This window comes from Periophthalmus magnuspinnatus, chromosome 18 (assembly GCF_009829125.3).
Source record: "Periophthalmus magnuspinnatus isolate fPerMag1 chromosome 18, fPerMag1.2.pri, whole genome shotgun sequence".
In the NCBI taxonomy this organism is placed as follows: domain Eukaryota; kingdom Metazoa; phylum Chordata; class Actinopteri; order Gobiiformes; family Gobiidae; genus Periophthalmus; species Periophthalmus magnuspinnatus.
In genome coordinates this window covers 19975652-19989203 of record NC_047143.1, presented here as the reverse complement: position 1 = coordinate 19989203, position 13552 = coordinate 19975652, and the positions used below count along the sequence as shown (strand labels likewise).

At 36.6% G+C, this 13552-nt stretch overlaps 1 protein-coding gene across 1 annotated transcript in view; it reads right to left on the bottom strand.

The window, feature by feature from the left end:
• Nucleotides 1-13409, bottom strand: part of clcn3 (chloride channel 3) — a 37358-nt gene extending 23949 nt beyond the window's left edge. Inside the window, 2 exon segments of the mRNA XM_033983462.2 lie at nt 7797-7981; nt 13143-13409. Of these exon segments, the coding sequence (XP_033839353.1) occupies nt 7797-7959 (163 nt within the window). The 5' untranslated portion in view covers nt 7960-7981; nt 13143-13409.
• Nucleotides 13410-13552: the final 143 nt, after the last annotated feature.

Here is a 13552-nt window from a genome sequence, read left to right as displayed (position 1 = left end):
AAAAGGTCTTATCAAATGTTTTTTTATCGGGCAAGATGTGCTTGGCCTCTAAAGAAGCACAGGACAGATAAAACAGGTTTGATGATGCAGCAGGAGAGACGTTGAAAAAGGTAAATATCACAAAAAATGATCTCTATTGTATTATTCGACAGATTTTAAACTCTAAAATATGGTGTTAGAAGTAGTTAAAGGACCTGTACCTGATTTCAAACCATGACTCAACACTTACTTCTTTCTACTGCTGCGATATTGCACCATGACACACAAACAACTGTCTCGAATAGTATCATGCAATTGTTTCCCTATAGCTCTCCAAGCTCTGCCTACTGATAGCTTTTTTGTCACTGAAAGCACCATGATAGAGAGTTAAGTAACTGGGATAGTGTCAGGCAGTATTTTTCAAAAGATTCATAAAAATACTCTTCCTGATTGGATGAAAAAAAATATGACACTAGCCTGTCAGTAGTGTAAAATGCTATATAAAATAGATGAATTTATAGATGATATATAAATTTTATCTTATTTAGCAGATACATTACAATACATTGCATGATGTAAAGAGCATTTAGAGTATGGTAGTTTTTATTTATTTATTTATTATTATTTTTTATACAGGGAGAGTGTACAATAAACATTAACCAAAAAGAAAGATGCAATAAACCAGATTATAGCATAAAAGGCTGAATTCCACCTGTAGTCCCTGGGCAGATTGAATAAGTTACAAAATTCAAAAGTAGATGGATACATGACCATATCACCAGACATTATCACACGCAAGCTACTAACATTTAATTTACAATTCAAGTGGTACTGCTTTTGGATCGTGATGCCTTGTCTAGCACAGATTAGATCTGTGTTCGATGCCCCTCCTGTGTTTCTACATGAGGCCTATAGTGTTCTACCATAGTGGGGTAAATCAGATCAGAGAGGTTTACAACTGATTACTGTGAGTCAGCAGGGCTCTGGGTCAGGTGACCAGTCATGTGACCAACCCCTGACAAAACCAGTATGTGTGTCCTGAGGGGGACTGTGTATTCTTAATGCTATTGAGGATCAGAACTAGTTTAGTGAACCTCCATCCAAAAGCCAAAACATAGCATCTACAGGTTTATCATTGTTCCCCAATTCTATGTACATTTTATATTACTTAAAATATTCCAAGACAACATAATCTGTGTTTGCATTTGAATGACAGTAAGGTGGATCATTAGTAAATTCTTCCTATGAAATTACTTAGGCTACAAAAATCCTGTCTTGCAGCACCATACAAATTTCAACCACTGCATGAACTGCCTCAAGTCAAGAGCAATAGGGGCAATTAACCACAATCAAATATGCTTGCTTTAAAAGTCACAGGGGGCTTTCTGTCTCTGCTCGCTTACCGTAATAATCTAACAAGCCCTGAAGGAGCTGCAGTGGAGAACATAACAGCGGTGACAAACAAGGTTACACTAGATATAATAGGTAAAATGTGCAATAAAATAAAGACACAGCTTGGCCTTCACCTTAAGAGTTACTGCACGGTGCTACATTATGACAATTAAACCACACTGAGAACAACAAGTGCTCAAATACTGCACCATGAAACGATGTTCATAATCGTCACGGTGATTTTGCGCCTTGGAAAATTGGATGTCTGTTTGGATATTGTAAAGACACTGTCAGCTAAAGGCCACAAGTAGTCTTTTTTAATCACTGTATTAGCATTTATAAGTGACGGATATGCCCTTGCTACACGTTAATATTTAACAGAAAATAGATATTGGAAAATGTAATAATGGTAGCCTACATGGTTGTATGAAGTGCGCTACAGGACTAAGATATGAGCAGGCATGGCTAAGTACGCATGTCAATTCTATGAGCTTGTTTTGGCTTCTCGTCCTAATACCCGGTTTGTACGGTTATTCGGTCGTACCTCTGTCGGATATTTCATGTAGAGGGATAGTGTCGCCTCCCCCGTCGTATGGTAGGTAAGGATCGGCTGCAGCGTCCTCCTCCTCCATGTTGACAGTCGGGAGGCTAATGCTAAAGCTAGGCTAATGTTCACTGCTAGTACGCATCGCGACTGTCTTCGCCTGTGTCTGCCATGTTTGACACGGGACAACAGCGACAACAGCTCCGTGAGGGTATCAGAGTCAACAGCCCCCTCCCTGGGTGGTTTTGCCCCGGGTCTTTTGGTCTCACTGGCTGCAGTTCAGTGACGGTGCTGTGCTGACGCAGTGGCAGGTGTTCTGGCGAGAAATGCACCCCCCAGCTATTTGACGTAAACAGTCTGTCTTTTCTGGACCAGAAATCACTCTAATAGTTACATGTCCCGTTAATTAAATGTAATAGTATAGTTAATACTAATTACACATTTGTGTGCTAATTAATACGTGTAAGTAATTGAAACGGAATACACAAGCCTATACACAAGAATACCCAGCATGTCCCAAATGGTAGGTCTATTCATGGGTTCCTGCATTTCTCAGCATTTTGTAACCAATAGATATCCCAGACCATTTTAAAGTGCACATTGAAAAGGGGTAAATTTAAAATCTGATGCCAACATTCAGTAGCATGTGGTGAATTTTATGGGTAGAGAAGCAGTCAGTATTTAGTCAATAACAATTTAATAATGACACTTTTTATACAACCCACCTTGCAAATTAGTATATTTATTTTAACTGACACTAAATATATAGTTTATTATTTATATATATAGTTATATAAAGTCTATAGTTTATGAATATTTTGAACTGTATTTGATATGCTGTTTGTTTCTTCACAGATTTGTCCTACTGCTACACCTCATTTATACAGCTGAGCCTTCAGTATTATTGTTATCTATGTATTTATTATTGTGCATCTAGACACCATATGAGTGATATATGACAGGTCTACAGATGTGTAATGCACTTAATACACAAAATGTAGATTCATGAAGAGCTACTAACAGAAACAGTGCACTGGTCAGACAGGTGCATTGGTCAAACAGGAGCACTTATAATGCAGCCTCATGTCTCAAAAACGTCACCTTAAACACAGCCCTGCGTTGGAACAGTGCGCTCACCCTCACCTCTCACAGATACAAATCAAGACATGTATTTCCTGAAGAAATGTCCTGTATTTCCCTGAAGCGGCGTAGGTCCAGAATAGCCACATTCCAACAGCCTTATTACTTTAATGCTGTTGCTTCATAAACACACAGATCACAGACCAGACAGGCTCCTAGCTGCCCTGGCTGCTATCACTTCACTGCTCCGTCCAGATCCTCCATTTCACACAAACTAGCCCTAAAACTAGCTCACTGTTTGATTAAATGACTGCCTGTATTACTAACTAACATCTAATCACTAGAAACATGAAGCTAAAAGTGAGTTATTTTTAGACACTTATGTTAAAAGTTGGCACTGCTGTTGTCTCCTCCTGCACATGCACACTTACTAGACGACATCTCAGAGCTTGCCTTGATTTAACTGACCACACACCACTGCCAACATTTCTTATTAGGCTATTACATAAATATAATAAAAACTATGAGAATGAAAGATATTGCTCTATTTTGTTGCAATGTTCCCATTAATGCATGCATGTAAATATGGAAAAGTATTTAGCCAACAGTAATGTGAATGTGTGAGATTAAAAACATAGCCTAGGTGGGGTGCTTGTCTTGGCACAACAGCCAAGGTGCATGACTTACATGTCAAGCAGTGGATAACACAATTTTCTTCATATAAATTGCAAATAAATAATAATTCCACAACCACCTGCTAATTAAATAGATTTTAAAGATTTTTTTTTAATTGCTACTGTGTACAAGACCTTTGAAGAATCATGAATATGTTTGAAAGGGGGAACTGACAGAAAGCCCAAGTCCAAAAAGTTTTAGTGCATAAAACAAATATAGGATAACACATAATGGAAAAACACAGCACAACATCAAAGAGAATCCAATACCAGTCTACTTAAAATCATTATGTTTTCAGCCATTCCAACTCTGATCTACTAACCACTGTTTCACAGGGCAATGGCTGTTTTGTCCATGTGTTTCCATACAAACGCATGCAACCCAACTAGTCCATTACTGTCCCTCTATTCCCAAAACAAGTATGTATAGTAGTAAAGTATAGTTTCTGGTACTATCTGTTTGTTATTAGGATTCAAGGATTCAAGGGTTCATTGTAATTTTTACAAGTGACAACGAAATTGCATTTAGAGCATTTAACAGTAGCTTGGCTATAGTGCAAGACAGTGAAAGACAGGATCTCTATACCTGATCACTAATAGCTAATCTTTATAGCGCACTGTGGTTCATGCAAGAATTGGGACTATAAGTTTTAAAACAAATGCCCTTCTGTACTGTAATTTCTTCCAAGCTTGTGACTGGCACAAAAACTTCAGAGCTTTGACACATTCTGTAGTAGGAATAATCACTACACCATCGAACAAAGTCACCAATAAAACATATATAAATCCTTGATATTACCCTTACCTTATGGGGAAACCCTTGTTGATAAAAACAATAGTGGAATCAGCCATGACTCCCAACTCCTACGTCCAATATTGTACGTTACAAGCAACATATTCCCAAATTTTTCAATGTGTAAAGTTTCCAAGCCAACCTACTTTAGTTCAAAGGCATTTTCCAAATCCTTTCACTGTTAAGAAGAACTGTGCCAAATCTTTCGGTCCTCCACGCCTCCATATCTCTCTGTAGTAAGCCAAGCCGGTAGTGAATTGACAGAAATGGTAGCCCTTACAAACTGGTGATCCCGCCCCTCTCACGTCAAATAGCTCAGAGCCACAGGCCACACAGCAGAGCAAAGGAAGACCACTCATCCCCAGATTTCCTGAGTCATTCCAACAGCAAATAGAAAGGTTTAAAGGGAAACTCATATCCAGAATGAACTGTAGAGGGTGGAGCCAAAGGATGCTTTATTGTTACTGGTTGCAGTTGGGTTGTAAAAATGCAGAATAATGGGCAGGGCTGTGAATAAAATTCCAATTCATTTTTTCCCATAGAGTTCCCTTATTAGAAGTTAAAAGGAGCCAATTGATAAAAATAATATTAAATTTGACAAAAAATATCTCAATATTTTCTTGTATAATCCAAATGGCAATATTTAGATGATATTTAAAAAGTTATAGATTTTAACAAATATCCAAGTTTAAAAGCAACAATGAGGGAGTAACTGAGGACTGTAACAAATCTATTGAATGATAAATACAAAATAAAACTAAAATCTTGAAAATGAAACAAGTTTATACATTTTGATACTAATACTTAAAAATTACATGTGTTTAAGAATAAGAGTATAGAGAAAATTAAAGAAAATATTAAAAGACATCACATATGAAAAAAGGTTCTAAGGCTTTCTACAGCATGTCTTTTTACTTGAAGATTTGACAATAGCAGCCAACTACCTATAACGTTAACGCCATAGTTTGCATGTATAGCTAATTTAATATTGTCATTGACTATCCAATATTATCAGCTCTGTAAATAGAGTTCAAGTGTATGTGTAATGCATGCCTTCAACTTATCAAGACTTGGACTTAAACTTATCCAAAAATTGATATGTTTCTCAGTTTAAAATGAGCTTATTTCACTGGTATATAATGAATATGTTAAATTGTTGCTTACATACAACTCCTAATGTTTCTAAGGTATAATAAAGTGACTATAAACTTTGAGGGGAGCAGATCCAACTGTTTTGGCTCTTGGTGATTCATGTTGTTGCAGCTGTGAGCCTCAAACTGAGAAGTGAAATGAGGCAACGAAAAAAATACTCAGCAGATTTTCCTTTGATAAGGAAGAGCCAACAGGAAGGAGCAGATTCAGTTACAGACACTTGTATATGGAGGATGTGGGTAAATGAAAACAGCTGTCTCCACTGTAGGCAATAGTAATAGGGCATAAGAACATGGTTTTATTAGGTACTTCAAATAATAATGGATTACCTACTGTAGGTCGTAAAAAATTCATACCTAGATACCAATTTATAGTAAAGTAGATTTGAATTTGAACAGGTATTGATACTGAAATAAATTACATAAATAGGGCACGGATGGACCTTTCCTGACTAGTTTTAGAATGGTCATGATCTATACCAGAGCTAGTATAAGACCACATAGTAATAATATTAACGAGAAGAAGAAGAAACTACTATTATTTTTGTGCATAAAATTGTAAAAATAAAAATATGTTCTAAAATGTTAATTTTTTCCCTTAATATCAAAATTGAGTTTGAAACTAAACAAAAAACGCAAAAAATCATGGGCCTTCCCTTTAATAAAGAACCCAGCTTACTCTCCAACAGCACTCAGGTGTGTTATTTTTGATAAGTTGAAATGCCACGTGTCTCTAGTCTGTTGTTGCACATGAATTTTACCTTTGACAAGAGTAACAAAGGGGCTTAATCCAAAAACTTAATTATTCATGCCTTATGTCAAAATGTGTTTAATAAAGCAAAAGATAATGAAATAACTTGAAAATCTCTAAACCATAATTAGCTTTGCCATTTCAACAGCACTGTAACTTGTATTAACTTCTATGACTATCACATGTTTAACCAAATATATAACAATGCTAGCCTTGTTTGCACACATCTCTTATCCATGCCTGGGGTTATTAGGTTTTTGATAAATGGGTTGCCTTTGTACTGACTGCATAATGTTATGTACTGGGTCAAAAACATCTTTGTACTACGGTACTCACAGGCAGTGGAATCTTCTACCATAAAATAAAGTGGCATTTTGGATTCATTAAGGAATGTATTTGTTGGTTATTGATGGGGTTATACCAGGTCAGCCATCAATAGAGAGCTTTTGTGAATGGATAGAGGAGGAAACGAATGACACATAACACAAAACATAGCTAATACAAGTCAACATGAGATAAGTCAGCGTGTACAGAATGCTGAGTTCAAAAATGATATATAGTTCTGACTAAATACACAGCTAAACTGGTGTGATTCATCTGTTATTTAAGGTATTTGGGCATGTAGGAGATGTATAGCTTTTTGTTCTGTGGCTTTGTGGGGCTCAATCAAATTAATTCAATTGCATTATTTGTCATTATACAAACAAGTTGTACAACATAATTATGTCCAACAGATGAAAAGTTAGTCCTTGGGGGTTTTGAGCTTCAAAATTGGTTTACAAGATTCTCTTATTTTTGTATTCATAACCTTAATTAAACAAATTGTTTATCATTTTAATGTATTTACAATAATCTGTTGTCAAAACATTAGTAGTATTCATAGTAAAAAGATTATTAATAGAAGCAATGAAATATACTGCAGGGGTAAACATGTAATGCTCTGGGACTCACAACTTCTGTGGGTTACTACAATTTAGCAGCTGCCTGTTGATTGTTGTCATTTCCAAAATATCCTAATTAGTAACTAAGTTGTACAGTAATCCCTATACCTGTCTCACCTGGAAAAAACACACTGCTGTGTTTCTCTCTGGGTCAGCCCTCGTCTAACTCTCTCACACCCCTCAGTCATTGCCTGGGTAACCCTTTTTTTTTCCTAGAGATCAACCAGTATGTTGGCCCACGCAATACCAATTTTTTAGAATTATGTTTTACTTCAAACCTATAAGAGAGTAGTGTAGTCATGCTCTGTGCAGTTATATATTTGCTCTGTTACAGAATAATAAAGGTAGAGTTAAACATGTCTCTTGTCTCTTGCTAATTTGGTGAGCTATTGGTTCTATTCTGCAAAGATGTCATACACAAGCTGAGTGCATGGGCGAGGGTTCCCGTGCATCTAGAGAGAGACCTGCTGTAGCCAACACTCTCCCCTCACCTGGAGAAGAAGCGTCCCCGTCCAGCAGGTTGTCATCCTCAGTGGTGTGGAAATCCATGATGCCACTGGCTCCATCCAGCAGCTCCTCGTCGCTGCTGGCGCTGGCGATGCTGTTGTAGCTGTTCCTGCTGTAGCCTCTGTGGTACAACTGCTCCGACTCCATTTAGCAGCAAACCAGAGCAGTCCTGAGGAGACAGACAGGCAATTAGCATGTTTAAGAAAGAACTTAAACCCTTACATACTAAACACATGAGTTAGCAGATTTTCAGCTATTTGGCTGAATTTGTGAATATTTTTTTTATTACAATGTTCATAAAACTACTACAACTACGAAGTAGACACTTAACAATGACAACTGTTCTATTTACGTTGTTTCAAAGGCCTATATGACTTTGTAAAGTCAGAGAAAATACCAAGTTCAACATTTATTTAACCGAAAAAATCCTTGTTCTGTACACCAAAACCATTACTGTTGGCTGCTCAGCCTCTTGGTGTATTTATAGACTGAGAGATTAACATGATAAAGCGGCGATATTAACCAGGGTCACACAGAGCAAAGCTGGAACAACACTGAAGCCAGTCAAAGCACTCCCCCTATGGGCAGAGGGGGGAACTGCACAATATTCTTGTGTCCTACAAAATCTGGTTTTCCCTCCGGATAAAGAATCACATGACTTGAGAAAATTGGAGATAACCTTAAGATATTTATAGAGCGAGACTGTGGAGATCTGATAAGTCACGCGGTTATAAAGTACAAGTAGAAAATGAGACTGTGAAATTCCAGTCAATCTTCTGCCCTTAACAAAATATGGTCAAGTGTGCTTAATTATATGGTAAATAAATTCTTGTTAAATAGTCAAGATAAGATGAAAAATAGAAACTAGAGGCCCATAATAATGTTTGAATAAAAAAGAGATATTACACAAAATATCATGTAGATCTAATGATCAGCTTTTCATGAGCCACTTCTCCAAGACAACCTCTTCATATATAACAAATTATATAGAAGAGGTTGTCTTCTATATATAACAGTGGTTATTCCATGGAATGTGCAACTGCTTTTGCTTTTATTCTGTTAGAAAAATTTTTTCCTTTTCAAAATATTTCCAGTTTGTAAATATTTTCTTGAATCTTAATTAACAAATGTTTTATATTTAGGTTTCATTGTGCACATTGTGCACAATGAAACTTCTAGAGGTGCACCACCTATTTGTCTCCACAGGGATTTTAGTACTTTGCCTTATCTTACATTTATACAATTACAAAAGTTCTCTATTGCCTAAAGACTTGAGATACATACTTGCTTACTGTCTGAGGGGTCACCTCTCCACAGATCTAACTTGGCCTGGTGGCAAAACCTCTCCATGGAGATAACTTTAATGCCATACTATGGAATATTCACAGCTAGAGTTGTCAAAAGTATCAAAAATCAAATACTAATTGATACTGAAATTAGTATTGAAACTAAATACTCATTTGAGCAGATATCAATAATAAGTAAAAAAGTCACATTCACAGGACAGAAATTAGCCTTTCCTGAATAGTTCAGAATGATCTTGAGCTGTATCATTCATTTTTAAATTTTTAACCACTCTTAACCACTTTTAACCAGCATATTGGTGGTTTTCTTTTACTTTTATGTTGTAGCAACAACCATCTCGATGTTGAATTTTTTTTTTTTTTACATTTTGATTGGGCATACACTTTCTTTATTACTGATATGAAAAGCAAACTGCATTATAACTGCATTACAGCCAATAAAACAAATTAAACTCCCCCCCAAAAAAAATAATAGTGTTTTTGAGGTATAGGACTATGGAGCACTCAACACATTGATTCCTCCTGTGTATTGCTTTGGCGGTGATGGTTTGTCTGGCCACAGACAATAGGCTTTTGCCAACAGTGAAAAATGGCTAATCCACGCTGGCACAGGGTTAATGCGTTACAAATAGGAAAGAGAAACTACTTTAGTGCCAACAATAACATTTATTCACTGGGTTTTTGCTGGAGGCTCTATCAAATCAGCTGCATCCGGAAATTCAATTCAACTCAGTTTAGTTCACAGCACGAACGAGAGAGGGGAGTGAGAAAATCCAATACCGCTGTCCAACCTGTGGATCAAATTGTAGGAACAGAGGTGTTTCAATTTCACTTTAAAGTTACCAGATTGCAAACACGCCATACCAAAAGTAGGACTAGACCTGGACTCACACCCCACATAAAAATTGGGACTAAAATAAGAAACTAAACCTACACTATGTCTAAACCAGAACTAGAAGAGGACTAAATCAAGACCAATCCAAGAAGTGTGAACGCTGCCTAAAACAATAAGTAAGTAATTATTTTAAATTAAACAATGTTAGGTTATGTAAATTCAAGTTCAAAGTTCAAGCATTTGAGGCCACAATGTTAACAAATACTATAACAATTTCCAGTTATTTTCTAGATACCTATGTAGCAAAATTAAACCACGACAATGAACAATACAAATGCATCACTAAGCTATACAATATACAATATATTCTATGTAAAAAGGTGCCAACAAACAACAGTGCGCTACTATATCTGATGATTTCATGACATAAACTGTCACATATTCAACTTTTCCACATAAAAATTTGATAAGCTATAATTATGTAACTGTCTTTGTGTTTCAGTTCTTGCAAAACTCAAAACAGTGATTAGCATCGCAAGAGGGGGAAGAAGAAATGCTAGAAGATTTCATTATAACACAAGAATATGGGTGGGCAGAGGAGCTGTGAACAGAGATAACAGTTCGACCAACGGCTAAAAGAAAACAGTATTTGACAGGCCTTGTTCTTGAGGTGAGTTTAGAGTTCAACTTAAGGGCTGGTCACAATGGAAGAGTTGCCATGGACAACAGACTTTGGAAGGAATGTGCCAGTTTAGAATATTTACAAATTTTAAATATAATTTACATTATAGGCTATAGTCTTGTTTAAGCCCCACATCCAATCACTTACTTATAATTATTAATGATTAAAGGAGCACTTTGTAACTTTTCTGGTGGAAGGTCCATCACCTGCTTGTCTCCATTTGAGATGCTATTTCTTTACCTGGAATGTTCACAATAAAAATATAAAAACAATATTTTGGTCAAGGTAATAACATATACAGCCAAGCAGGTAGCTGACTTTGACCAGAAAAGTTACATAGTGCAGCTTGAAATTGTGAGAAGAGAATACTAAATGTGAGTATTTGAAGGACTTTGTTATGAGTGTAAAATTCCCACTTGACATAACGGAGATTTTATAACCACTTAATCTTGGTGAATTTCCCTGGCTGGGGATTAATAAAGTATCTATCTATCTATCTATCTATCTATCTATCTATCTATCTATCTATCTATCTATCTATCTATCTATCTATCTATCCATCTAACATCAAATGCAGAAAAAAAATGCAATGCAATTATGATCATTTTATATCTTAATTTATCTTAGATGACTTTTACATTTTCAAATCTAGTATTTATTTTTAGCTTTGTAACACCACCTTTTTAGCGCTAGTCACCGTAGAGGGTATAGAAGATTTGCCGGGGGTGACAATTGCCGGGTTGTGAGTCAGCGTCTAAGAGCTGACAACCGTCCATCACAGAGCAGCGTACGGTCAATATATGGATCTTTTATATGTGAAAAAACAAGCTTCAACCAACAACTTAACAGGACCTTTATTACAGCAGATTTGCACTTCATTTCTGCATAAAACATCTCTAGTAGGGCTGGGTGACATGACAAAACTAAAATCAAGATCTGATCCCTGTGACGATACTATATTGTTTTTTCATATACCCACATTGCCTACAATATTCACAGTAATTGCCTCCATATGCCTCCAGCATAAAAATAATAAGAATACAAAAAAATAAATAAAAAATAAATTACTATCCAATGGGTTTATTGCGGCAACCCAACGAAATTCTAATATTATGTCATATCAAGTTAGAGACATTACCCTTATCACTTTTTTTACAATGCTTTTAATGTAGGTCAACATAAGGGCCATAAACTTCGAAGAGTCATATAAAATATTTAAACTCATGTCTCCAGTTAAAGTCAAAGATGCAGATTGGACTAACTCAATCAGGATGTGTGATTAAACCAAATCACAACCCCTAACCCAATCAAATAAATAAAACAGAGGACATGTCTTTGGGCTGACCTGTCTGGGACCAAGATAGTTTGACAGCACAAATCCAACAGGGCAGCTTAATGTGGAATACACAGTAACTTTGATTAAATATTTAACAGAAATAAATATTCTCAGAGTAGGTTAGACAACTTCAGAATAAAAAGACTTGTTTTTATCAATGTGTGATTTGGGAATAAGAAATGTTGGTATGCAAACACTGGTCAACATGTGAATTTTGAAAAATGCCACTCAAGGATGTAAAAACATTTGTATCCCTCAAATATTATTAATTGTATACTAAATTGCAGATAAATTGGCAAGACTTTTTTTTAGAACACATAATTTCCTTAAAACAAGAAGATTTCTATATTTATGTGATGTCCATATGCAACAATGAAAACCAGGAAGCCTTGCCTGTATCATATTACAATATAATGATTCTGCAATGCACATACCATAGCCTGGCGGACCACACACTCACCTGGATATTTTCACATATGTATGAAAATGGGAAGAAAGGCAAAAAAGTAGCATCTCCAAACACAGCATAGAGTGCAGGTCAGACGTGCCAACTTCAGAAAACTGCAATAGGCTATTCAATAGTTCAGAAATTCAGCAATGGAGAGTTCAAGTGAATACAAATATTGTGGCTATTACAGGCAATTACAACACTGGACACGATTCAAATGAGTCTAGTTTAAAAAGCCTAATGAATTCATGACAACTACCGCCACAAGTCTCTCTCTTTGTCTGCGACCACTGGTTTGAAGTAGCCAAACATCTGGATTAGTTTAGGTCTATGTTTGTAATTGTATTTTATGCTTTTGGTTAAAAAAAACAAGTGCCAAAATACACTCCTTTACGCAGCAGGCCAATGCCCAAAAATCAAACCATGGTAGATTATCCAAATGATATGCAGGTCCACAGTGACTATTGGAGCTAGAGATGGGTTTATCCAAAAGAAAATGGGATTTTGGAGGCCTTTGCAGTTAGCATTACAGCTAACAAACTAGCACCTGTTCATCTTGCATAGACGGGATGTGAATATTGCGCGTAACTTCGCCAAATCTGACGGCGCTACGAGGATGGATGGCCTTGGGATGGATCAGCGCTTACATCCCAATTGACCAGTGCAGAAAGGAAGCGCCCACTGGCTACTTTATTTTATTTAATCACAGAGCACGTCTCATTTACCTTCCCGAAGCCTCAGATCTTACGTTCGCACATTGACGCATCCTTCACCGCGCGCAGTGGATGAGTCTTTTGGGTTTACGCCGTTGGATCAGACATTTCTCCTCTCATCCTGGTGGTGTTGTATTTTTTTTAGTCTCATTCCTGTGTCAGTGACGTTCACTTCCTGTTTCCCAGCGCTCATCTACCTCCTCCTCCTCCTCCTTTCCACCCAAAGGCTTTGTAGTGAAAGATCCAAAGAGGAGGACGGTGGATCAATTATTTATCTATTCTCTGCGATCAAATACAATGCATCAAGGCGGGGCATGTCTGGCACCATGGCACTGCGCTGCCATCATGGACAGGAATCAGTGTTATTTTCATTTTGATTATCTTTTACGCTTTATTAATATTTGCCGCACAAAAAATAAATA